The sequence below is a fragment of the Arachis duranensis genome, chromosome 1 (assembly GCF_000817695.3).
Source record: "Arachis duranensis cultivar V14167 chromosome 1, aradu.V14167.gnm2.J7QH, whole genome shotgun sequence".
Taxonomy (NCBI): domain Eukaryota; kingdom Viridiplantae; phylum Streptophyta; class Magnoliopsida; order Fabales; family Fabaceae; genus Arachis; species Arachis duranensis.
In genome coordinates, this window is record NC_029772.3 from 28544892 (window position 1) to 28570768 (window position 25877).

General features: G+C 37.9%; 3 protein-coding genes across 3 annotated transcripts; 1 reads left to right on the forward strand and 2 right to left on the reverse strand.

The window, feature by feature from the left end:
* Window positions 1-10418: 10418 nt before the first annotated feature.
* LOC127747735 (uncharacterized) lies at window positions 10419-13344 on the reverse strand. Its single transcript, XM_052262221.1, has 6 exons — window positions 13200-13344; window positions 12428-13082; window positions 12082-12331; window positions 11473-11598; window positions 11039-11386; window positions 10419-10970 (listed from the first exon to the last, which is right to left on the reverse strand). The coding sequence occupies exons 1-6, from the start codon at window positions 13342-13344 to the stop codon at window positions 10419-10421; spliced, it is 2076 nt and encodes a 691-aa protein (XP_052118181.1).
* A 1877-nt stretch (window positions 13345-15221) lies between these two features.
* On the forward strand, window positions 15222-17846 carry LOC107483472 (pentatricopeptide repeat-containing protein At5g46580, chloroplastic). Its single transcript, XM_016104091.3, has one exon. The coding sequence runs from the start codon at window positions 15421-15423 to the stop codon at window positions 17584-17586; it is 2166 nt and encodes a 721-aa protein (XP_015959577.1). The 5' UTR covers window positions 15222-15420; the 3' UTR covers window positions 17587-17846.
* Window positions 17847-18537: 691 nt separating this feature from the next.
* Window positions 18538-23735, reverse strand: LOC107483480 (protein phosphatase 2C 29). Its single transcript, XM_016104097.3, has 4 exons — window positions 21611-23735; window positions 21170-21283; window positions 20008-20272; window positions 18538-19228 (listed from the first exon to the last, which is right to left on the reverse strand). Exons 1-4 carry the CDS (start codon window positions 23426-23428, stop codon window positions 19104-19106), a joined length of 2322 nt encoding a protein of 773 aa, XP_015959583.1. The 5' UTR covers window positions 23429-23735; the 3' UTR covers window positions 18538-19103.
* Window positions 23736-25877: the final 2142 nt, after the last annotated feature.

A 25877-nucleotide genomic window follows, 5' to 3' on the forward strand; every position in this document is an offset into this window, starting at 1 on the left:
TGCTGTTAAAGAAGAGGAGGAGGGGAGTGAGACATCTGAAGATAATGACTATGAACCCAGGGGAGTGAAAGTTCATGGACTTCTGACTCAATTGCTGGGAATGCATCAATTTACAGTCTTGGTAGTCTTGATTTAGGTAACAGTGATGATGAGAGGGAAGGAGCTGAAGGTTTAGTTGATGTGAACATCACAGAAGAAAGGGAAAAAGAGTCTACACCCAATCAGTCTCATGGTCAATCTTCACAACCAGCTGCACGAAATCTTGGAAAGGAAAAAATTGTAGGGGGACTTGGTGATGAGGATGCAGGTCATAATAGTGAGGATTTCCTAGATATTCCATTTAGTGATGATGAGAATGACACGGAAAAGAGGTATCCGATTCATAGGCCGTTGAAGAACATGAGTGAATACACTTGGGAGGTGGAAACTTTGTATGTGTCAAGAGAGGAGTTCAAAGACTGTGCCACTGCATATGCTGTCAGTAGTGGCAAGGGTCTGAGATTCACAAAGGTGGATCTCAAGAGGGTTAAAGTGGAATGTGTGGAGGGTTGTGAGTGGTACGCATATTGTGGAAAGATGAAGCATGAGCGAAGTTGGCAGTTGAAGAGTTGCAACAACAAGCACAATTGCTCTAGGGAATTGAAGATTGGAATCATGCATGCAAAGTGGATGAGTAAAGTTTTTTTGAACAAAATTATTGAGAACCCGAAGATTAAGTTAACCACACTAATGAGGAAAGCATACACAAAGTGAAATGTGGAGTTGACCAAATCTAAAGCCTCCAGGGTCAGACAGTTTGCTCTGGATGAGTTGCAGGGGACATATGTAGAGCAGTATAGAAAGTTGTATGACTACTGTCATGAGTTGCTGAAAACCAACCCTGGGTCATCAGTACATTTGAAAGTCCAGAGACCACCTGAGTTTGCTTCTGAACGACCAGTGTCAAGGGTAGATTTAAGACCCAGGTTTGAGAGGATCTATGTGATGTTGGATGCTTGTAGGAGGAGTTTTATGGCTTGTAGGCCAATGATTGGGTTGGACGGCTATTTTCTGAAAACACCTTTTGGAGGTTGGCTCCTGACTGCAATGGGTTGGGACCCAAACGATCAAATCCTGCCGATAGCATATGCAGATGTGGAAGCTGAAACCAAGGACTTATGGACATGGTTTCTCCAGCATCTATGTGATGACTTGGGAGTTGACAAAATCAGGACCTGCACCTTCATGTCTGACCAACAGAAGGTACATGTCTTTTTCTTTGAACCTTAATGTACAAGTGTTGTAGTTAGCATTTAACAACCTATGCTCATCCTTTTTGTATTCAAAACAGGGTTTGGTGCCAACTTTTGAAGAGCTTCTGCCTGGGGTTGACCACAGGTTTTGTGTTAGACATCTGTATGCAAATTTCAAGAAGAGATATCCAGGAATCCAGTTGAAGCTAATGATGTGGAATGCTTGATAAACCGCTATTTTATGGTTTATCTTGTGCTTAATTCAATAGATTTTACCCATTATTCTCATACTTATTCATATAAATCGCATGTTTTACATTCTCCTTCCTAATTTTGTGCTATGATTGAAAACATGCTTCTTTGGCCTTAAATTTGCTATTTTTAACCCTCTCTTATTACCATTCGATGCCGTGATATGTTTGTTGAGTGTTTTCAGGGTTTATAGGGCAGGAATGGCTTAGAGGATGGAAAGGAAGCATGCAAAAGTTGAAAGAATACAAGAAATTGAAGGAATTGCAAAGCTGTCAAACCTGACCTCTTTGTATTAAATCGATCATAACTTGAGCTACAGAGGTCCGAATGAGGAGGTTCCAGTTGCGTTGGAACGCTAACATCTGAGGCTTCGAAATGATATACAATTTGCCATAGTTTCCTTGCTGTTAGGCGACGTGTACGCGTGACAGTGCCACGTGCTGCACGTATCAGAAATCGCTGGGGGCGATTTCTTGGCTGTTTTTGGCCCAGTTTCAAGCACGAAAAGACAGATTAGAGGCTGTAGAGTGGAGCAGAATAGGAGGCATTCAATCATTCATTCGCTTCTCATTTTCACACATTAGGGTTTGAGATGTAGTTTTCTACAGAGATACGCTCTCTCCTCTCTCTAGGTTTTAGGTTTTTAGGTTTAGTCTTTCTCAATTTCAGATTTCTATTATGCTTTAATTTAGTTCTTCTTCTACTTTTATTTATTATAGTATTTTAGTTCATCTATTCCTCTTGTTGATTTCTCTATTTTTCCAATTTAGTTTATGAATTCTCCATGTTAGATTCAATTTTCTTATTAATGCAAGTTGAGGTATTTTATATTTATCGCTTCTTCCTTCATTTTTTTTTCATTGATGTTTGCAATTGGTTGTTTAGATTTAATATTCTCTTATTAATTTTCTATGCTTTGTATTTTATACCTTCCAAGTGTTTGATAAAATGCTTGGGAGGATTTTAAATGAGCTTTTTATATTCTTGACTTGGATTGATTAGTTAAGACTATAGAGTCATCAAATTCTCTTGTTGAAGGGTAATTGAAAATAGCTGATTGGCTTAGGCTTCACTAAATCTAGTCTTTGATTAGGACTTGTGAAGCTAAGTTGATTTTTCTCACTTGACTTACCTTCATTGTAGAGGTTAACTAAGTGAAAGCAAAATACAATTACCATCACAATTGATGATGATAACGAGGACATGACTTCTAATTCTCAATCCTAGTTAAGAGTTTTCTTAGTTATTAATTAATTTTCTTGCCATATTACTTTCTTGTTTCTTATTACAAAACCCAAAAAAAATACTTTTCTATAACCAATAATAACCATACTTCCCTGCAATTCCTTGAGAGACGACCCGAGGTTTAATACTTCGGTTAATTTTATTGGGTTTGCTTAAGTGACAAACAAATTAAATTTGATTGAGGTTTAATTGTCGGTTTAGAACTATACTTGCAACGTAATTTTATTGAGAAAATCTTTACCGACATTTTTCCCCCATCAATTTTTGGCGCCGTTGACGGGAAATTGCAAACGTGTACCTTATTATTGGTTATTGTAAATATTTGTTTTTTGCTTGTTTGTTAGTTTTTGCTAGTTTTAGGACTTTGTTACTTATTTTTATTAGTTCTTATTTTTATTTGCTACTATGAATTCTCACCCCTTTGGCTACGAGTGTGGTTACAATTATGTTGTAGCGGATAGAGGCTACAATGAGAATATGCATCAAGGATGGGAGAATCAAATATGGGAGGAGCCACAAGAATTTGATCAACCCTCTTGGCAAAAACCTCCACCAACATACTATGACCAAGAGTCATTCCAAGAGGCATACCAAGATAATGGCTATGGTGAGCATCCTTTTGATTACCAACAAGCCCTACCATATGCCTATGAACCCCCTCCTCAACATAATTTTGAACCACCATACTCACAAGTCTCTTACCACCAAACACCCCCATATGACCCTAATCCTTACCCACCATACCAAGAACCTTACGAGCCATACTTAGAACCATTCCAAAATTATACAAGAGGGAAGCTCCATCATTGAAGACAACTCTACACTAAGTGACATCAAGGAGGAGTTTGATTTTGTATTAGAGCAAGTGGAGAAAGCCGAAATTATCAAAGAAGAGGAAGTGGTTGAAGACTTAGGAGATGCAGAACCTCCATGGGAAACTCGAGTCATAGAGCCTCCTTCAAGACGTTTGAATTTGATGTTGAGGAGGGTGTACAAACTCCAAGGCATATCATGGTTGAAGACTTTGAAGAGGTTGATCAAGAGATGGAGATTAAAGAAGAAGAGGCACAACCTCCTATGCCCTTGGTAAGCAATGAAGAAGAGATTGAATTGGAAGAAAGCTACCAAAAGGAAGAGGTTGAAATTGAAGAAGCTTGCAAAGAGGTGGAAGTTATCAAGAAAGAACTCAAGGGAGTGGAGGTTAAAATCACCCTGCCAAAGTTGTTGGAGACCCCTCCCCCTAAGTCACCATCATCCTTCACAACATTCAAGTGGATAAAATTCATATCACTTAGCTTTTTCATTCCACTTGAATATGATTTGCTTGAGACAGATGGCCAACTTAGGAATATTTGTGGTTGGAAGCAACAACTGAAGCTCATTATGGTTGGACCATCAAGGTTGAATTGTAAAGGTTGGATTCATGCTACATTGAATGGGTCTAGGATGTCGTTTGAAGGCTTCATTGGGAATTCATCTTGCTTACCACCTAAGTGGAGAAATGATTATCAACAAGAAGACGGGTGTAAAAGCAAGGTTTTGGACTCTGGAATTCATTCTAACAATCAACACTCTTGGGGCTTTGTCACTTGCTTTAACTTGCTTGAAGGATTTATGCGCTTAGTTTGGGATTCCTGAGGCTATTGGAATTGCAAACATTGGTGGAGATTCCTGGACGAGTTCAACAACAAGCCACCATGACAAGGAGCTGCCTAAATGTCCAACTTAACGACTTTAACTAAAAGTGCTAGGTAGGAGACAACGCACCAGAGTATACTGTTCCTTTTCTATAGTTATTTATTTATTTATTTATTTGCTTATCCTTGTTTCATTACATGTGTGTGATCCTTTTTCAATTCTGCATATTTTCCTAAAATAAAAAAATTATTTTTGCACTTGACACGTAAGCATCAATGACGCGCACGCATCGCATGGGGGTTTGCTCTTAATTAAAAATGGACAGAGAGTTACGCTGGAACCGCGCGAGAGGGGTGCCTGGCGCACAAGCCACCCCACGCGTACGCGTCACCTGCATTTTTTTAACATCCACGCGTAAGCTTCGATGACGCGTACGCGTGGTATGAAAAACGGCATTTTTGGTAAATTGAACAGAGAGTTCGGCTGCCACTGTGCTGAAATCGCGCGTTTAGCACGCGAGTAGTCACGCGTACGCATGACCGACGCTCATGCGTCATTGTTCACTTTTGGCCATCCACACGTACGCGTGGACAACACTTACACGTCGCATGGCTGTTTTTGTTTTCACGCGCACGCGTGACCTGTGCGCGCTCGCCGCATCCTATTTTTCATTCTTCTCCCTTTATATCTCCTTTTTTATTCTTTCTTCTCCCTTTCTTACTTCCTTCTTCTTCATTTCTTTAACTTCTCATCCTTATTCTCTCTCATTCTCTTTTACTTAATTCATTTGCATATTTTCATTCATTACATTTTAACTTTGTGCATGTCTATATTTTCTTTTCTAAGTTTATTATTTTTCCATTGGTGTTAAATGCTCTTATTCAATTGTTGCATCTTCCTGGCATTATTTTGGTGCTTAGTGACTTGTTTTACACTGTTGGGTGATATTATTTAGATGTCAATGTTAATCTTTTATGACATTTGTATTCATTGTGCATTGATATATCCCTATAATGTCTCTTATGACCCACTCTCTCTCCCTCATTGTTGTAATTCTTGCACTATTAATATGCCCTTTACTTCTATTGCTTTCTCACTTGCATGTTGTAGCTACCATGTAGTTGAGAACCTCGTATTTTTTGGCCTTAACCCACCCATATTTTATTTATTTTCATATCTTTGTTTGTTTGTTATTCTTCTTCTTTTTCCTCTTCTTTCAGGATGGCCACCAAGAAGGGAAACGGAACACTTCTAAATGGGTGACAAACAAGTCCCGCCGAACACTCTTTGAGGAAAGCTCATCATATGTAGCAACCCGTCTACTTGCACATCTTTGCATACACCGAGGACGGTACAATCTTTAAGTGTGGGGAGGTCAATACCAATCTCCGTGATTTAGTTACTTTCCTGTCTCAACACCAATGTTTAATTTTCTTTGTTAAATTAGTTGTTGCATTGGCATGTTTGATTGCATGCTTGTTAGATTTCGTGCATACTTTACCACTACTTGGTTGAAGTGATATCTTCTTTTTCAAGAAACTTTTTAGAGTATTTCACTAATTTAAATCAAATTTTTGTTAAACTTGTTTGAAGATTCTTAATTTGGAACATGGTTTTAGAGCTCGAACACACACAACCAGTGAGATTTTGAGCCTATTTGATTGGTTACATTTTATCAACCAATATTTTGTTTTGGTGTGTGTTGTTCTCTCTAAAATTGTGATCTTTGTCTTGCTTGAGTCTATATTTCCATTGTTTGATGTATGCATGCACTTATATGATTGAGGCCTTTGTTCACTATAGCTCACATACCTATATAGCCTTAACCTTTTTATTATCCTTTACAAACTAAAGTTGAGCCTATTTTACCATCTTTATTCTCTACTTTAGCTCATCATTAACTCTAAGTGTAAAACAATAATGTCCTTAATTTGAATCCTTGTTTAGCTTAGACTAGTGAGAATGCTCATGATTTAAGTGTGGGGAAGTTGGATTTGAAAACATTTGGTTTGAGAATTGGGTGTTGTGTATTCTTAAGAAAATATGAACAAGAATGTTAAGCACATCTTTATGCATGCAATACCTTAATCATATGCATTGAGAAAGACAAAGGAAAAAAATAAAAAAAAAAGAAAAATAAAAGAAAGAGAAAAAGAAAAGAAAAAAGAGCAAATAATAAAAGGGGACAAAATTTCCCAAAGTAAATGGTGATAGCAATGCATATGCACTATACTCAAAATTGGAATGCATGAATATGTGGTAAACACAGTTAATGGGTAGTTAGATGAAGAGCAAGCCTTAGAAAGCAAGATTAGTAGAGAATTGAGAGAATCGAACATTAAACACCTGAGCGATTAGAGTGTATACACTTTCGGTGAGGGTTCAATGCTCGATTCTTTGTTCCCGGCTTTCATGAGCTATCTTTTTCTTGCAAGTCTATTTGTACTTCATTTTTTTTATTTGAATTAGTGAAATCCAGTTCATATTTGTTCTTGAAAGGTTTATCTATTTTTAACTAAGTAGGTAAAAGCATTTTGTATTTAGTTGCATTCATATAGATAGTTTGTATTTCATAAATTCTACCATTCCTCTTCACTCTTTTGGTTCTCTTGAGCTTAGCATGAGGACATGCTAATGTTTAAGTGTGGGGAGATTGATAAACCACATTTTTAGGGTTTATCTTGTGCTTAATTTAGTGGATTTTACCCTTTATTCTCACACTTATTCATATAATTCGCATGTTTTACATTTTCCTTCCCAAAGTTGTGCTATAATTGAAAACATGCTTCTTTGGCCTTAAATTTGCTAATTTTAATTCTCTCTTATTACCATTCGATGCCGTGATATGTGTGTTAAGTGAGGTTTTCTAGGGCATGAATGGCTTAGAGAATGGAAAGGAAGCATGTAAAAGTGGAAGGAACACAAGAAATTGAAGAAATTGCTAAGCTGTCAATCCTGACCTTTCCATACTAAATCAACCATAACTTGAGCTACAGAGGTCCGAATGAGCCGGTTTCAGTTGCGTTGGAAAGCTAACATCCATGGCTTCAAAATGATATATAATTTGCTATAGTTGCCATGCATTTAGGTGACGCGCACGCGTGGATTACGTGTACGCGTGACCTCGCAAAAGTTTAGCGACGCATACGCGTGACAGAGCCACGTGCTGCACGTATCAGAAAACGCTAGGGGAGATTTCTGGGCTGCTTTGGACCCAATTTTACGCCCAAAAATACAGATTAGAGGCTGCAGAGTGGGGAAATCATTCATTCAATTCTCATTATTCACTTTACACATTAGTTAGGTTTTAGATGTAGTTCTCTAGAGAGAGAGTCTTAGGTCTTAGTTTTAGGTTTTAGGTCTTAGTTTTATTCCTTTTCAATTTCTGAATTCTATCTTATTTCAATTTAGTTTCTCTTCTACTTTTAATTGTTCTAGCATTCTAGTTTATTTATTTTCCTTGTTGATGACTTTATGTTGCCAATTTAGTTTATGAATTCTCATGTTAGATTTGATTTTCCTTTTAATGCAATTTGAGGTATTTCACGTTTATTGCTTCTTCTATTATTTGTTATCATTGATTTCGCAATTGTTGGTTTTAGTATTTATATTCTCTTGTTGCTTTTCCATGATTTTATTTTGTACCTTCCAATTGTTTGATAGAATGCTTGGTTGGATTTTAAATTAGCTTTTTATGTTCTTAGTTTAGATTGAGTAATCAGAGACTCTTGAATTGTCAAAGTCTCTTGTTGGTTGGTGATTGAAACTAGCTAGTTGGCTTGAGCTTCACTAACTCTAGTATTTGATTAGGACTTATGAACTCAAGTTGATTTTCTCACTTGACTTACCTTCAATTGTTAGAGGTTAACTAAGTGATAGCAAAGGGTAATTACCATCACAAGTGACTATGATAATAGGGTTAGGAATTCTAATTATCAATCCTTGCTAGGACTTTTCTTAATTGTTAGTTTACATAAAAAACCAAAAAAAGATACTTTTCCATAACCAATAGTAACATACCTCCCTGCAATTCCTTGAGAGACGACCCGAGGTTTAATACTTCGGTTATTTTTATTGGGTTTGCTTTAGTGACAAACAAATTAAATTTGATTGAGGTTTAATTATCGGTTTAGATCTATACTTACAACGCGATTATTTTTGTGAAATTCTTTACCGATGACTTTTCCCCCATCAATGCTGCCAAGGCAACTTATCTTCAAGAATGGGAAAGGAGAATGAGTGAGATATAGAAGGTGGATCAAGGAGCATACAACTATCTAATGGAGATTCCAACAAAGTACTGGTGTCGTCACAGGTTTGAGTGTAGACCTAGGTATGACACTTTAGTGAACAATATGTGTGAAGTTTTTAATTCTGTTCTGGTTGAGGCTAGGGAGAAGCCAATAGTAACTATGTTAGAGGATATCTGGGTTTACATAATGAAACGTTGTGCTAACAATAGGGACAGAATAGTGCTTTACAACAGAGATGTGTTACCCCGAATTAGAATTAAGGTAGAAAAACAGGCAAAACTAAGTGGGAATTGGGTGAGTGTGTATGCTGGACGTGATAGATATGGAGTGGTTAGCATCCAGAGGGGGAAGGAAAAAATTGTGGTTGATCTTAGGCATCACGAGTGTTCATGTAGGAAGTTTCAACTGTCTGGAATTCATTGTGCACATGCAATGACTTGTATAAGAAAAATGTGCTTCAACGTGGATACCTATGTTACTGACTACTACAAAAAGGCTGCATACATCTCCTGCTACCAACATGTTGTCTTCCCTGTTAATGGACCCAACCTTTGGAACAGAACTCAATTCGAGGATGTGTTGCCTCCCATTTATAGAAAACCCATTGGGAGGCCAAAGAAGAAGAGGGCACGAGGTGCTGATGAGCAAGCTACTAGGACTGGACTATCTCGTGAAGGACAACAACAAAAGTGTTCTTATTGTTTGTGCTCTGGTCATAACAAAAGGAGTTATCCAAAGAAGCGCAAAGTAACTCGAAACCATATTGTAACAATATGTTATTAATTATTTATTCTTGTACTTACTTGTGTCTTTAGTTGTTTTGGTCATTGAATTATCTCCCCATCTGTTTTGTGTGCAGGTTAACAATGTTGCTACTTCTACTTCAAAGGGGAGGTCATGGAAAGGGGTCAGAAAAAGTTTCAGACTCTCTACCAAGACAGCTTCCGGTAAGGCTACTGAGAGTGAAAGTAGGAAGCAAAAGGGCAACAACAACAAACCACCCTCACACCCAAAGAGAAAGCCAGCTGTCAGCTCCCAACAATCACAAGCTGCTTCGAAAAAGACCAAAGTGGATCATTTACAGACTGCTTCTGCACCAGCCCCAACAACTCCAACGGTTCTGCCGAGCCCAATGAAAAGGGTGAGCCAGTCCCAGCTCATGTTCATGGCCAGGACTCCACCAAGAGCATGGAAGAATGTGGAATGACTTTCTGTGACTTGTTACAACTTTTGTATTTTGCATTTTGTATCGGCCTAAAAACTATGGTTGTTGGTTTCACTTTTTCTATTTGGTTTTGTTGCTGCTACTTCAAAAATACTGTTTAGCATCTAGGTTGATTTATATTTCCAGTTCTTAGACATCTACATGAAATATATGTTGGTTAAGTTCTGAACTATTGCCTATCTATGCCATATGGTTGAGGTTAATTCTTTATGTTTGCTCTGGGTCACTGTTTTATTTAATCATTTCTGCTGATAGTTACCTCACTGTTTGTACCATGAGAATGTAAATTGAACACATAAAATTGGGTAACAATGAATTTTCATTCAAAATCATTCAATCAACAGGTTACATTACACCCTAAAATACAGACAACATATTGCTAACACATTACACTAGCCACTATGTTGTGCAGCCTTATTGCAAAAAAAAATCTCCCATTTCTTGTCAATGAAGACTAAGCCAAATCAAGAACTTATACTTTTCAGGAATATGCAGTCGCCATACCCACAACCAATTATCATGCTCATTCCAGTTAAACTTTCTTTTGGCTAGCCAACTATACCCACTCCTAGCTTAGTAGAGTCTAGAAGATGCCACACCCCCCGACCAACCCGAACTCTCTCCAGCATTCAAATCCGGATTATAAGCATTCAAACGCTGTTTGACATCTTCTGGAATGATAGAGAAAATATCATGGAGATTCCATTGACTATCTTTCCAAACGTCTCTAATAGTTAAATCAGAGTCAGATATATGTACAAAAGGGACATCTTGAGCAATTGGGCCCTCAATACTCCAATTGTCAAACCAAAAAGATTGATTAAGTGACTCAATGCACCAAGAGAAAGCATCCTTAAGAGCACCAAAAGCCTTTGAGATACTCTTCCAAACATGAGAAGCGTTGCAAGTGATAGGACCATCTAAAACTCCCTCATTCTTCAGATACTTCGCCCTCAATAGAGCAACCCAAGGCTTGTCCTGACAATGGAAAAGTTGCCAAACCAATTTACCAAGTAAAGATATATTAACACACGCAGGATCTCTAACACCCAGGCCACCAAATTTCTTTGGAGTGATCACGGTCCTCCAATTAACAAGAGAAAGACCTCTACCATCAACTTGACCCTTCCAAAAGAACTGTCTCTCATCATAGAAGACAATTTATCGCAAACCCAATTTGGAAAAAAAGATACCTGCATATGATAGACAGGAATGGATGCTGCAACAGAATTGATCAGGCAAAGTCTCCCTGCTGAATTTAAAAGCCTTCCTTTCCAGTTAGCTAATCTTCCCTTCACCTTTTCAATAACCGAATGAAAAGAAGCTCTACTGGTACGAAAATGATTAAGGTTAACTCCAAGATATCTTCCTAAGTCCAAAGCAAAACATATTGAAGAAACACTAGTAAAAATATCTCTTATACGAGCAGTCACATTTTTAGAACAAAAAGCTTTAGACTTTTCAAGATTCACTTTCATGCCAGATGCCTTGCAAAAAATGTTAAGAGAATGCATGACCATTTGGACCTGACTCTTTGTAGCCTGACAAAAAAGTAAGAGATCATCTGCAAACATCAAACGAGAAAATTTTGGGCCACCCCTAGTGACAAAAACTGGTTTCCACACACCCTCGACCACCTTATGAGATATATAGCAAGCAAGTATTTCCATACAAAGCACAAATAAGTAAGGAGACATTGGATCGCCCTGTCTAAGCCCCTTCTAGGAGCAAAACTATCCAATCTATTCCCTATCTACATAATAGAAAGAGATGATGCACGGACACAATTCATAATCAAATTAACAATGATGATAGGAAAACCAAAAGCAATGAGAGTACTCTTCAAAAACCTACAATCCACCCTATCATAAGCTTTTTCAAGATCAATTTTAAAAGCAAGAGTACCTTTCTTGAATTTTGTGTGCTTCATGAAATTCAAAATTTCTTGGGCCATAATAATATTATCAGGAGCACCACTACCCGGAATAAAACCTCCATGCAAAGGACTAACAATATCTGGAAGAAAAGGCCGAAGTCGGTTAGTCAATACTTTGGTGATAATTTTATAAATAACATTACACAAGCTAATAGGCCTGAAATCCTTCATAAAGGTAGGGTTATCAATTTTAGGAATAAGCACAATCAAAGTTTCCATGATGCTAGGATTTAAGTACTCTCCCAAGAAAGTGCTCTGGACAATATTCCAAATCTCAGTGCCTACTATATCCTAGTATACTTTAGAAAAATAAGCTTGAAAGCCATCTGGACCAGGAGCCTTAAAAGGGCTCATACTGAATACTGCTGACTTGACTTCCGCAAAAGAGACATGGTCAATTAACCTAGCACAAGCCTCGATGCTTAGAGTGGGCATCGGAACATCCCCTAAACAATTAACCTCAACCTCTTCCGTTGTACCAAAGAGATTCTTGTAAAAAGATAGGACTTCTTCCTGGAGAATATCTGGATCAGTAGACCAAGACCCATCTCTAACATATAATCCATGTACTCTATTATGATTTCTACGCACAAAAGTCTGAAGATGAAAGAATTTAGTGTTTCTATTCCCATACTTGACCCACTACTTCCTAGATTTCTGGTACCAAAAAAGTTTCTCTTGCAATAAAAGCCTATTGTAATCTTCCCTCAGTTCAACTTCTTTAATTCTCAGAGATAACACATCGGTAACCTCCAAACGCCGTTGAATCTGATCAATCTGATATTCCAGCTTACTTTTTCGTACAAAAATATTTCTAAAAATCTTTGAGTTGAAGTCCAAAGAAGCCTGTTGAACCATCTTAAACCTTTCAGTAATGCCTCCAAACTCTTGATTCCAAGCCTTACTAATAACATGTTTATAAGAAAGATGTGTTGCCCACGCAGCTTGGAACATAAAAGGACAAGAACCTTTCACTCTGGGGCCACCATGACAACGAACTAAAATAGGACAATGATCAGAATGAAGCCTGCTAAGAATTTCAGAATAATCCTCAGGAAACATTGTCATCCATGCCTCTTTAACTAGAGCTCTATCTAACTTTTTAGCCAAGTTCCTGCCAGCCTGAACTGCTCTATACCAAGTATACCTCCTACCAGTCACTTTAAGATCAAAGAGCTCACAGTCATCTAGAGTAGCAGCTAATAGACTAGCTCTGTGAGAAGAAAAATAAGCACTTGTACTTTCGTCTGGCGCCACAATCTCATTAAAATCACCAACGGCCATCCACGGTCCAGTATGGCCTGAATTAATAGAACGCAAATGATCCCAAAGCATAATTCTTTTCTCGAATTAAGGACTCCCATACACTGCACTACAAAGCCAAACTAAGTTGCCTACACTCACTTTCACTGTGATACATTGGTCAATTTGGTCAATAACCACACAAGAAGCATTAGTAATAGAAGATAGAAACCAAATGCCACCCCTGTATCCTACTGCTTCCTCAATACCAATACAATGAAAACCCAACTTATCCCAAAAATTCTTCAAATTATTAAACATAGTATGATTCTTAAAGAGAAAGAAGAAAGATGGTTTATATATTCTCACCAAATTTTTGCAATGCACATGGGCCATCTTGTTAGACGCACCCTTCACATTCTGGGCTATGATATTGAAACTATCCATAAAAAACAGTAAAAAGGGAGCTCCAATAACAAACTCGAGACTCAACGTGATGTCCCTGTCTTCGACGATTCCACCTTTAATGGACTCTCAAGTTGCAGCACAATTTTCTCCGTCGAAACTTGCGCCACACCCGCCGTCGATACTCCATCCTTTTCTACTGGTGAATTCTGCAAAGAGGTTGGGCGAGGACGCTTTCGCACAGTGCCATGTGTTGTCTCACCTTGCTGCTGATGGTGAACATTGTGCCGCGTCCCCGAAAAAGCCACACTAACCGGTTTTCCAATATTGATGCCCCTGCTTAATTTTACTTTGGATCCAGTAGCATGTGTTGTACGTTGGTGATTAGGCCTTGTCCAAGTATTGGCCTTGTTAGGAGTCTTCTTTGCTTTTGGTTGGACCAGATAGGTGCTAGGAGAAGGCTTTTGACCCATTTTATACTTTCCTTTCCTAATCACTTGAGTCCAGTCTTCCAAATCCTTATATTGTACATAGTCTACATGAATAGCATACAAATCACTCTCCACCAAATTTGGGACAGCAAGATTTACAGTCTCATCTCCAAGATTCTTGCCAAAATTAAAACTTGCCTTTTCCACATGTACTGGATTTTTTGAATTTGAACTTTCTGGCTGCTTTGCTACATCGCCGACCACCTTGGTATTAGTTTCTCCTCGCGCATTGCTGTCAGTCTTGCACACCTTCAACAAGAATCTTATTAGTCACTGGCAATCCTAAATCTATCTGAACACAGGCTCGAGCATATCATCCTCTTTCAGCTAATTTTGTTGCCAAATCAACCTTGATGGGAATGCCAACTATAGCCGCAACACGGAGCATTGCATCTTCTTGGTAGCACCAAATTGGTAATCCAAAAATTCTAATCCACACTAAAGTTGCTCCAAAGTAGTTTTCACTTTATCTAAACTCTTGATCCCAATGCTTCATTGCCACATAATTTTCCTCAATCATCCATGGGCCTCCTAAGAGAACCTTTTCTCGCTCCTCAGCCACATCAAACCTCACAAGAAAGTAGTCAAACCCTACGTCTAATAAATCAAAACCTCCCTTAATCCGCCATACCGTTCAGAGTTTATAAGACAATGCAGTGTAGCTATAATGTTTACCTAACACCTTAATCACTATAGCATCCTTATATGATTTTGCCAAACAATTTTTAGCTTCTTGAGTAAACGTGACACTCGGTGGCAAGAGATCTCCTTGCTTCCCAAAAACTACCGCAATGTTATCTCCCGAAAAAGTTTCAACGAGTGAAAAAGCTTTAACAATCTTAGAACCCACAACTTTGTCCCTGAATGAAACCTTCAAAGGTTTAGAGACCCCTCCCGAAGTATGATCCTCCTTTTTCCCTTATACAAGCCCTCCCCCGCTCTCCCGAAGTATTGTAAAATGTAAATTTAGTTATCTACTATTCACATTTAAAGAAAACAAAAAAAAAACAAAAAATAAAAGAACCCAATTAGGCAAGTTTTATCATTCTCAGTACTAACTAAGCAAGCTTCTGCCAATGAGTCTTAGCTCACACGGCATTCCGCCTCCTCCTCATCTCAAAGATCCAAGTTCAACTCCTACCAACTGCAACTGAGAAGAAAAAATTGGTAAGTATATGAGAAGTGTGTGGATGTATGTTGTGCCTAGGATTGAGAGTTGTCCAATCCATTTGAAGTATTAGAACTGAGGAGACACCATTTTTTGTGCCACGGGAGAACTTACCTTTTTATTAAGCTTTTGGTCCGAGTTATGAGTTATGACAGGTTTTCTCTGAAGGCCCAGTTTGAGGAACTAGAGCTAAGGATCTTAATGGGATGTCACAAAAATATCTATCTCCTGTGACCCAAGAGAAAACCCAGAATTTTTTGGATTAACCGTTTAGATAAGGTACTAAGAATATAACATCAACATTCCAAACCCCTCACTCACTTCCCTTCTTCAATGGCTGCGCCACTCTCTTCAATCACTGATATCCTCTTCACGGACACCAAGAGAACAAGATTCACCACCAACACAAATACCAACACCGCCACCACCAACTCTAACCCTAACCCTCTGAAGCCAAAAACACTTAGAAAAAAATTCCCCATTTACTGCACCACTTCAAAATCCACCCCAGAAGCTGCTTCCACAACTACCAAGAAGAACCCTTCTTTGTCTGAACAACTCACTCCTCTCGCCAACAAAACCTTATCAACCTCCATTGGAATCCAACCCAATGTTCTTTCGAAGCCAAAGTCAACGTGGGTCAACCCCACAAAACCCAAACGCTCGGTGCTCTCGCACCAGAGGCAGAAGCGCGCCCCTTACTCCTACACTCCTCAGCTCAGAGATTTTCAACTCTTTGCGCAAAAGATCAATGAATGTGGCAATTCTGATGATGAGTTCTCTGATATGGTGAAGGAAATCCCGCACACACTTACTAGAGAAAACGCGCTTTTGGTGCTTAATAGCTTGAAGCCATGGCCGAAGACCCACATGTTCTTGCATTGGATGCGGACCCAGAATTTGATTCCCATGGAAACAATCTTCTACAATGTCACAATGAAGTCTTTGAGGTTTGGGAGACAGTTTCAGCTGATTGAAGAACTTGCACACCAGATGTTTGATGATGGTATTGAGTTAGATAACATTACTTACTCTACAATCATTTCATGTGCAAAGAAGTGCAATCTTTTTGATAAGGCCGTGTACTGGTTTGAGAGAATGTACAAGACCGGTTTGATGCCGGATGAGGTAACTTACTCTGCTATATTGGATGTTTATGCTAAGTTAGGGAAGGTGCAAGAGGTGATAAACTTGTATGAGAGAGGGAGAGCAACTGGGTGGAAGCCGGACCCAATAACATTCTCTGTGTTGGGGAAGATGTTTGGTGAGGCCGGGGACTATGATGGCATTAGGTATGTTTTGCAAGAGATGAAGTCTATTGGGGTTCAGCCAAATCTGGTTGTGTACAACACCTTGTTGGAGGCAATGGGGAAGGCCGGGAAGCCGGGTTTTGCTAGGAGCCTTTTTGAGGAAATGATTGAGTCGGGGGTAGAACCGAACGAGAAGACGCTAACTGCTGTTATTAAGATATATGGTAAGGCTAGGTGGTCTAGAGATGCTTTGGAGTTGTGGGAGAGGATGAAGGAAAATGGCTGGCCTATGGATTTCATTCTGTATAATACGCTGTTGAACATGTGCGCGGATGTTGGGTTGGTGGAGGAGGCCGAGACTCTCTTCAAGGACATGAAACAGTCCGAGCATACTAAACCTGATAGCTATAGTTACACAGCAATGCTCAACATATATGGGAGTGAGGGAGATGTCGATAGCGCAATGGAGTTGTTTGAAGAGATGTCAAGGTTGGGGATCCAACTCAACGTGATGGGGTGTACCTGCTTGATTCAGTGCTTAGGGAAGGCTATGGAGTTTGATGATCTGGTCAGAGTTTTTGATGTTGCTATTGAGAGGGGAGTTAAGCCTGATGATAGGCTATGCGGTTCCTTGCTATCTGTTTTGTCTCTGTCTCAGGGTAGCAAGGACGACGAGGAAAAGGTCCTTTCTTGTTTGCGTAAAGCTAACCCGAAATTGGTTGCCTTTATTCAGTTGATTGTAGATGAAGAAACTAGATTCGAGGCTGTCAAGGAAGAGTTCAAGGTGATAATGAGCAATGCTTCGGTTGAAGTTCGAAGACCCTTCTGTAACTGCTTGATTGACATATGTAGAAACAAAGATCTACAAGAGAGAGCACATGAGCTACTCTACCTGGGAACCTTGTTTGGATTATACCCTGGTTTACACAACAAAACCAATAGCGAATGGTGTTTAGATGTTCGATCATTGTCGGTTGGCGCAGCTCTAACTGCACTCGAAGAGTGGATGTGGACACTCACCAAAATCGTTCAGCGGGAGGAGGCACTTCCAGAGTTTTTCCTAGCACAAACTGGTACCGGTGTTCATAAGTTCGCGCAAGGACTGAACATTTCTTTTGCATCTCATTTGAAGAAACTAGCTGCTCCATTTAATCCAAGTGAGGAAAAAGCTGGTTGTTTTGTTGCAACTAGAGAGGATTTGATCTATTGGGTTAGGTCAAAGTTTTCATCAGCAGCTGTTGCAACATAGACTGTGGAGAGGATCAAGTGGCATTCAACTTTCTCTATCGCTGATACATAACAATGATACTTTGCAAGTATATTTTTATTACTTGAAATGTGGAGAGTGAAGTTGGAGGGGATGGCATGTAACTCCTCTCTGTTTATTTAATGATAAAAACCCGTAAATGTAGTCTTCTTTTTTCCTTTTTTGCAATCTTTATTACATTCTAATTCAGTGAAAAATAAAGTTATAGGAAGAGGATTTACTGCACAATTCGTTCAAATAAAGCCCCAGCTTATATCATTTTGTAGTATAATTTGATTATTTATTTGGAGTCACATTGGTTTCCTCTCCACAGAAAAATCGGAATTTCAAAGCAATACTGAACTTTCCAATGCAAAATTTCATTTTTTTAATAGGGTAAAAATTCAGGTACAGTCAATTTTATGTGAAGTTGATAATTGAGAATCGTTAAATGAAAATTTAGTCAAATGAATCAAATCATTTAACCGCTTTCAATTATCAAATTCACTTAAAGTTGACTGCGTCTGAATTTTTACCTTTTAAATACTAGTTTAGTGTTTATTCAAACATGCACTTAGAAAAAAAAAGATGAATGTATTATACAAACTCTCCCCCCGATTTAGTGTTTATTCAAACATGCACTTAAAAAAAAGATGAATGTAATCCACTAAAAATTTCTTAAGAATTAATTTGAATTATTACTCTTCGTTTATTTTTTTTATGATTTTTTCAATAAAAAATTAGAAACTAAATTTATTAAGGATTAAATTATATATATTTATTCTTTTATTTTAGAGTTTAGACTGATTTAAGACAATCTCTTTACAATAAAAAACAGACCGACTTAATTCTTGTGAAAGAAATAAGTGACAGCAATTAATGTCCGGTTGTCCAAAGTCCGAAAGGGTTATTTCAATTCAGCAAGTTATATGCACTGAATTATGAGCAGACTGATTTGATTTAGAGATCTCTAAGAAAAATATTTAATCCACTGTGGTGAAATCCACCCTCAGTTACAGAGATGCTCAACTTCAACCAGTACATTTGTATCCCCACGAATGTACACCCTTAGCTCTGCCGAAGAGAAAAGAAGAAAAAGAAAAATAAATAGAAAGGGCCTTCCTTATGCAAAATTTCTATCATTTTTCATCTCTATAACTACTAAAGAACAGGGGATTATAGAGAATAGACTCTTGCAATGGACAAGGAAACAGTTTGAAAGGCTTTACAGATTTTCTTTTTTTTCTTTTTTTTCTGAAGTCCAAAGCGCATTTGCAACGCTCATTCCTAGCTCATCAAATTGCATTCAGCTTCTTTAATTCCAGATAGAGCTCTAGTTGAAGATTCTTGCCAACAACATCCGAGAATTCCTCAATTTGATAACGTTTTTGTGACTGGAAAGCAACCAGGATCCATGAAAAATGGATCAGCTATGTACTTCTGTCCCGGCTTTGAGGCAAAGCGAATGGAAAGTGACCATCACATGTCATAAGAGCCAACATCAACTTGAAGGTGGCAACTCACAGATACCTCCCAGAGGATTTCCAGATTCTTCCTTCAAGTGATATCACCATGACAGTGACATCATCATGGTATTTCCTCCTATCTCCATGTGGGATATCAAGCAACTCATGAAAACCCATGCCTGCAAAATAAGTCCAAAATAAACATCTAGACGTGCATTTTATATATAAACATGATAGAAAAATCAGCTTATAAATGAAATCAACATATTGAAGGAAGCACTTTTTCTTGTTTGCCTGATTTTTCATGTTACCTGCATTCCCAGGGAAGTTGAGAAAGGGAAAAACAGCGTTCTGGCATCAAAGATAATAATCACATAAATTTTGTTCAAACACAAGAGCCAAAACTACAAAAACAAAAGCAGACAGACGCAAAAGTTGGGTATTGACTACAATAGTACTCTTTGAAATAGACCTGATGAATAATTCAGAGGTCCACAGGAGTGGTAAGAATAAAATATAAGAACATTAAGGACTGTAGACTTATAAAAGATGGGAAATATACAGTAGTTGCTGCATAAAACTGCAGAGTATCAAATCAGTGGACCAGAAGGGAGCATAATGTAAAATAGAGGCTTATTTAATATAGACGATCCAGCATTCTTGCGGAGCAGCAGACTTTGGGGGTGTCTTTTTGTTGTTTTGGGGGGGTTAATTAAGTATAAAGCTCCCAACGGCAAATGCATAAAATATTTCCAACTTGTAAGTCTCAACATGTATACCATGTAAGCTTTAGTACACTATCACAACCAACACGGAGTGCTTTTGGTTCTTATATAAATAGGGTGTTTATAAAAACAAGGATCTAATTACTATTCTCTCCGCTTATGCCGTACAAACTTTACATGACTAAGTAGATTGCAGAAGAAGAAAGATACACGAGGGCAGAAGACTTGCTTACCAGCCTTCTTTGCTGCACGGAGAAGCAGCTCTTCAATTAAATGTTGAGCAGGATCTCCTTCTGGAAACTTTTCCATGAAGCTCTCCACTTGAGAAACAACTTCTTCATTGTTTAGATATTGATATAACCCATCAGATGAGAGAATCAAGAACTGATCTCTAGGGCATAATCTATGGTGACGTAGCGAAGGAGAGCAGGATATATATGGAGCAGTGCCAATATACTCGTTCCGAAACATTTCTAACACCGCATCATTCAGCTTTGGCTACAAAAAATGCAAACCATCCCTGATGTGAGTATACATTTGTGCAAGATATTAAACAGGAGGCATAACAATCAAGCTTCTAAATTATTGTGCAGAGAGAGCAGCATAAGTAGTAACATGCACATGACATATTATGCCAAGTTGGGCCATCTTAAACAACAAATCACAAAGACCAGGGCAAGGGGAAATTCAAGAATTTTATGTTGGTTCTTCAAGTACAATATTAACATACAGATAAGCAGTATATTCAAAATACATGAAAATCAATAATTGGACACTTGTGAGCAAAAAGTACCAAGTTGTACTTGCCAAGAAACCCTTTATAGAGAAACAACATTGTATATAATACACTGCCATAAAGAAAGAAATTTTTTTTTTCAAGGAACTAATGCTTCCAATGTCAGCATCTTCTACTAAAACTGACCTTACCACTCACCAGATTATTTTCAAGTAAAAGTGCAATGCAATTTGCAACCGTGAAGTCTAATGTTTGAATGTGTAGCTTACATCATATACACTAGAGCATCTTAAGGAAACACTTTTCAACAAGCATGAATTCATATGACAAGTTTCAATTCCACAGGTTTGCAATTTCACCCTTCAATTTTTGGTTCTGGTCATATTTCTAATCATCTCATTTTACTTTTATAAATGAAACTAAACTTACATGCCAAAATTTCAACTTACATATGTGAAAGTACCTACATGCCAAAAATTCACATTAGAAACAGGATTGTAAAAAATAATTTTCCTTTCCATTAATATAAAAAGATCACACAACCTATTTATAAGCATATAAGAAATGTCCACAGCTTCGTGCATCCATTTAAATACTTGTATACTAGCATTTATTTTATCGAAATGCATTCCATTAATATAGAAGATTTTGAAAGACACCTGTTTCAAAAATCCTGCCCCAAATGCTCTGGTGACCTTGAGACGACCTTTTACTCTATCATTGACTATGCATTGCGCATCATCAGGGTGCTCATTTTTAATTCTATTGACTTCCTGCAAAAGAATAGGCTCCACTGTTTAGAAAGCTGATGCAATCTGAACAAAAGAGGAAACACAACTAAAAACTGCAACAATGAAACAGGAACATTTCTAATTTTTCATAATTTCCATAATTAAAACAAGAAGCATACTAAACATTATCACCATGATCCACATTCCACCCTCTTGAAATTACTCAAAAATGTTACCAAATCTGGAACTTCATTACAACTTATACACATCAGAATGGTGAATTTAGTGAATTTTAAGAGTCATTGAAGCTTTAAAATTATGTAATGGAAGAAACCATTTCATCTCAAGTTCAAACAAAATTAAACTTACTTCTTTAATGCAGGTGCTGTGGTCAGTTGACAGCTGCAATGCTGCCAACCTCATTTCCGGAGCAGGATCCTCGTTCCCCAACTTGCCTGTGCTTTCACCTGCCGAGGACTCCTCAACAATACTCTCCGTGCTCTTGAATCTGGATCCTGTACAAGCAGCAGCGCCCTCTTTGGGCTCATAATGAGCAACAATAGCGCGGCTATCCCCAACGTTCATCACATACACATCCTCATCCCTCATCAGAGAAACCAACAAACACGAACCCATCAAAGCAAGTTCTGGATTCGTATCCAGAAGCTTATCAGTCATATCCAAATATGCCAGCTCGGTCACCTCGAGCGCACGAGATAATGCCCTCAAAACAAGATCATGGTCCACCGGGCCAACCTTCCTCCTCCTCCCACCACTGCGGCCTCCACCGGAAGAAAACTTCTCCTCAGCTGGGTTCTCTGCCTCTGTTTCCACCTTCTCATCCTTCCCTTCCGCACCAAAGCTCCACGGCAGCAGCCTCCTACCTTGACCCTCTTTATGCTTGGACAACCCATGCTTCAATTTCGACAACAGCAGCCACCTTCTGCTAACAGCGGAGCCAGCATTGGCATTGTTAACACTGAGAGCATCATCCACGGAAAACGCAAACCTATCGGAACCAGAAAGGTCAAGGCCGTCTTCAGGGTCCTCAGCAAGAAATTCCCACAGCCTACGCCTCCTGCTTTCCGTTCCCTCCACCTGAAACGTTACCTTCTTAACAGCCGCAGTCGCCGAGTGAGAGATCGAGTCTTCAATGGCATCTCCCTCACTGTTTTTCACCTCAGCAGCAACTTCAGCAGCGGGAATATTGTCCTTTCTGCCCTCTGCTTCTTCAGCTTCCCAGAACAGACCCTGAAGTTCGTTGTGGACGGCACGGTAGAGATGTCCCATCAGGAACTCCGGCGCGTCGGGGCCGTTGAAACCGTCGTAAATCCCAACGAACAACCAACCTTGCTCCTCCGACACCACCACGTGCACCCTGTCCTCGCCAGCCTTCCCCAGCGCCCACTGCACATTGCTCTCCTCTCTCGCCACGTCATCCGCCCCAACCGTCGCCGGCTTCCCCTCGCAAGCCTGAACTTCCTTCCTCCCGACGAAGTTCAGCACCGGCACCACCCACGGCCGCTTCTTCTCTGGCACACCCCTCTGAAACGCCTTCCTGAATCCGGACACGCCATTCTTCCTCTTTTTCCTCACGTACACCCCTCCCAGCGGGGCCGAGAACGGGACTCCGGCGGCGGTGGCGGCGCCGGAATTAAGCGGCCCGGAGAGCGCACCGCTCTCGATTGGTCCCGAGAGGAAGAACCCTCCTCCCCTCTCGAATGTTCCAGAAGGCTCTCCACTGCGAGGAACCGGCTGGAGCGGTAGCGCGCTAAAGGACGACGTACTCTCGAAACCGTTGACAACGGTCCCTCCTCCTAATCCAGCTGCTCTGTTACCGGAACAGTCGGCGGCCTCTTCTTCTAACTGAATAACTGTCTTGGGAACGGAGCTGTTGGCACTAACGGAGGCTCCCGAAATGGCCTTGAAAGCAGTTTCGGGTGGGTCGGGCCGGGTTCTGTGGATCGGGTCGTGAGTTGGAGAGAAACGGAGTGAGGCAGAGGGGGAAACGAAGCGATCGGAGTGTGTTGGCGAGAGAAATCGGTTGGAGGATCTGACATAGCAGAAGGAATGGCCGAGAGTTTCGTCAAGCGGTTCGGTGGCGGCGAAGATCACGTCGTTGTCGAGGTCCGGTTGGTTCGGCGCCGGTTCGAGGCAGGAACACAAGGTAGAGACTCCACTTCCCATCACATTTGAGTTGCGCCACCGTTTTGTGTTGCTCTCTCTCTTGATTTCTTGTCTTGTCTAGTGCTTTCCTTTTTTGGTGGCTGGTTTTGTGTTTGGGTGGGGGGAAAATCAGGAGGATTTTCCGGCTGAGAGAGAGAGGGAGAGAGGGAAAAGACCCCAACTCCCCTAACTCTAATCCAAAACTAGTAAGAGGAACGGTCCAAGAAAAACAAAAAGGAAGCTGAGTGAGAGAGTGGGAAAGTGAAGAAAAGAATACAAAACCAAGAAAATATGAGTATAGAGGGAAGAAGAAAATAAAGGTCCCCGGGTTGTGTTTTTCTTTTCTTCATATATTTCATTTATGTAATATATACAGATATGGATTTAGCTAAAATTAAAATATTATAAGTATTTAAACAGGGCTTTTATTTTCTTGTTACATAGTGCTTTATAATTTTTTATTCATAAAATCATTTTATACTTATGGATTTTGATAATAAATATTTTGAATCATGTAAGTAAGAATTTTTATTTTTGAGTTATTTTTTAAACATTAGCATTGTTAATAAGATTTAGTAGCTTATTTAAGTTAACTACTTAACATTAGCACTTAAAAACTTGATAATTTGTATCAGTTTCGAGACCTTTTGTTTCATTTAGTATGTGTATTAGTAATAATGTTTTTGACAGTTTGAGACGGAGAAAATGCAGGGGAGAAAGAGAGAAGGGAAGGGGGACAAGAGTGTTTTTGTGTGAGTTGAAATTTGAAGGAGATTTGTCCCTTTTGTGGCGTTTTCAAATGTTTTTTCTTTTCATTATGATTGTGGTCTGGTACGAAGGATATTGAGTATTGAGTATTGACACGGATAATATTGAATATTATAAGATCCGAGATATATTGACACGTTATTTTTTAAATTTTGTTTATATATTTATAAAAGAAAAATTTTAGGAATCCCTTAATAAATTCGCATAATAGTCATTCAACATTTCAGCTATAAACAAAATATAAAAGATACATATTAGTCACTTAATAAAATATTTACGAATTTTATAAATATATTATAAAAATATTTTAATATTTTATTACGATTAATGTAAAAGTTATTTTTTTTATTAGCTTTAGTCTCCTTTATTATATATGAAAATGTTAGACAATTTTTTATATTTATAATGTATATTACTTTTAAACTTATTTTAAAAATATAAATAAAAAATAAAGTTAGCATGCAACACATAATCATATTTAGGGATGACAATAGAGTTTTATAGCATATCTTTTTTTAGTAAAATATTTTTTATTTTTATTTTATTATAGTGTTAAAGATATTGTAGAATTGATTTTTTATTTTTATTATGAATCTTTGTTTATTTTTTTCGTAGAAAAGACGGATATTCGTAGGTATCTATGAATATTAAATTTTAAAAAAATTTTAAAAATTATTATAATTATAATAAAATCTAATATAATTCAACCAAATGTATCAAATTAAAACATAATTTTAATACACATTTAACATAATTTACATACATACAAAATTTGTAACATATAAATTAAAATAAAATAAAATAAAAAACTTAATGTTAGGAATAAATTAGGATTATATATGTGTGTGTGAATGTTGAATACTAATACAACTATATTATGGTATTATATTATTCTGACATTTTCTTAAAAATTAAAATACGACATTAAACTAAAGGCCTAATAGTTAAAAAATATTATTAAAATTAAAATAACTTTTTTTATTATTATGTGTGTGTATGTGATGGATTTTAGTATAATTATACTATAGTAATTATAATATTTTAAAAAGTGTTACTAAAATTAAAATATTTTTTATTACTAAATAATTATATGTGTACGTAAATTTTTTTTTTGCAGGGATTTCTTAACTCTCTCTTGGTCCCACTATCACGGATAATCTCTACAAATACCCATGGTTGCGAGTTTTTTTGTCCTAAATTATTTTTGGTTGTGTATGTATATTGGTGAGGGGTGACACTTTTATTTTTAATATTCGAGAAGAAGGTGTATTTTATTAAATTATGAAGACAAGAGGTATATCATAAAATTGTGGAAGAAAAATAAAAAAATCGAAAGGTCAAATTTAAAAAATTACAAATTTAAAAGTCAGATTTGTGTTTATATATTTTTTATTTTTTAAAATTATAAATATGAGAGTCAACCTTTAAATTTGTGTTTATGATTCTTTTTTTGAAAGTCAAATTTATATATTGATAAAATTTTATTATGACCCTCATATTTTTTATCTCTACATTAAAAAAAAGTACTTAACTTATCCATACTAATGAATAACATATCATATTTATCCATTTCAAAAAAAATTAACCGTTTGGTGAAGTATTTTTAAAAAATGATGTATATCAAAAATATCTATCATATATATATTATTTTAATTTTTAATGTATATTTTAATATATACTTTATACAAATAATTAATTGAAT

Bases quoted from the DNA above. Each gene is read 5' to 3' on its own strand.
- LOC127747735 (XM_052262221.1), bottom strand. From the start codon at position 13,344: ATGTTTAATAATTTGAAGAATTTTTGGGATAAGTTGGGTTTTCATTGT. The intron at 13,083-13,199 runs GTATCACAGTGA...CTATTAATTCAG, and splicing joins TATTGACCAAATTGACCAAT to GCCATACTGGACCGTGGATG. The intron at 11,387-11,472 runs GTGTGTGGAAAC...CTTTTTTGTCAG, and splicing joins ATCTCATAAGGTGGTCGAGG to GCTACAAAGAGTCAGGTCCA.
- LOC107483472 (XM_016104091.3), top strand. From the start codon at position 15,421: ATGGCTGCGCCACTCTCTTCAATCACTGATATCCTCTTCACGGACACC.
- LOC107483480 (XM_016104097.3), bottom strand. From the start codon at position 23,428: ATGGGAAGTGGAGTCTCTACCTTGTGTTCCTGCCTCGAACCGGCGCCG. The intron at 20,273-21,169 runs GTGTCTTTCAAA...CATTTTTTGTAG, and splicing joins GGGCAGGATTTTTGAAACAG to CCAAAGCTGAATGATGCGGT. The intron at 19,229-20,007 runs GTAAGCAAGTCT...CTTATTTTGCAG, and splicing joins CCGTGCAGCAAAGAAGGCTG to GCATGGGTTTTCATGAGTTG.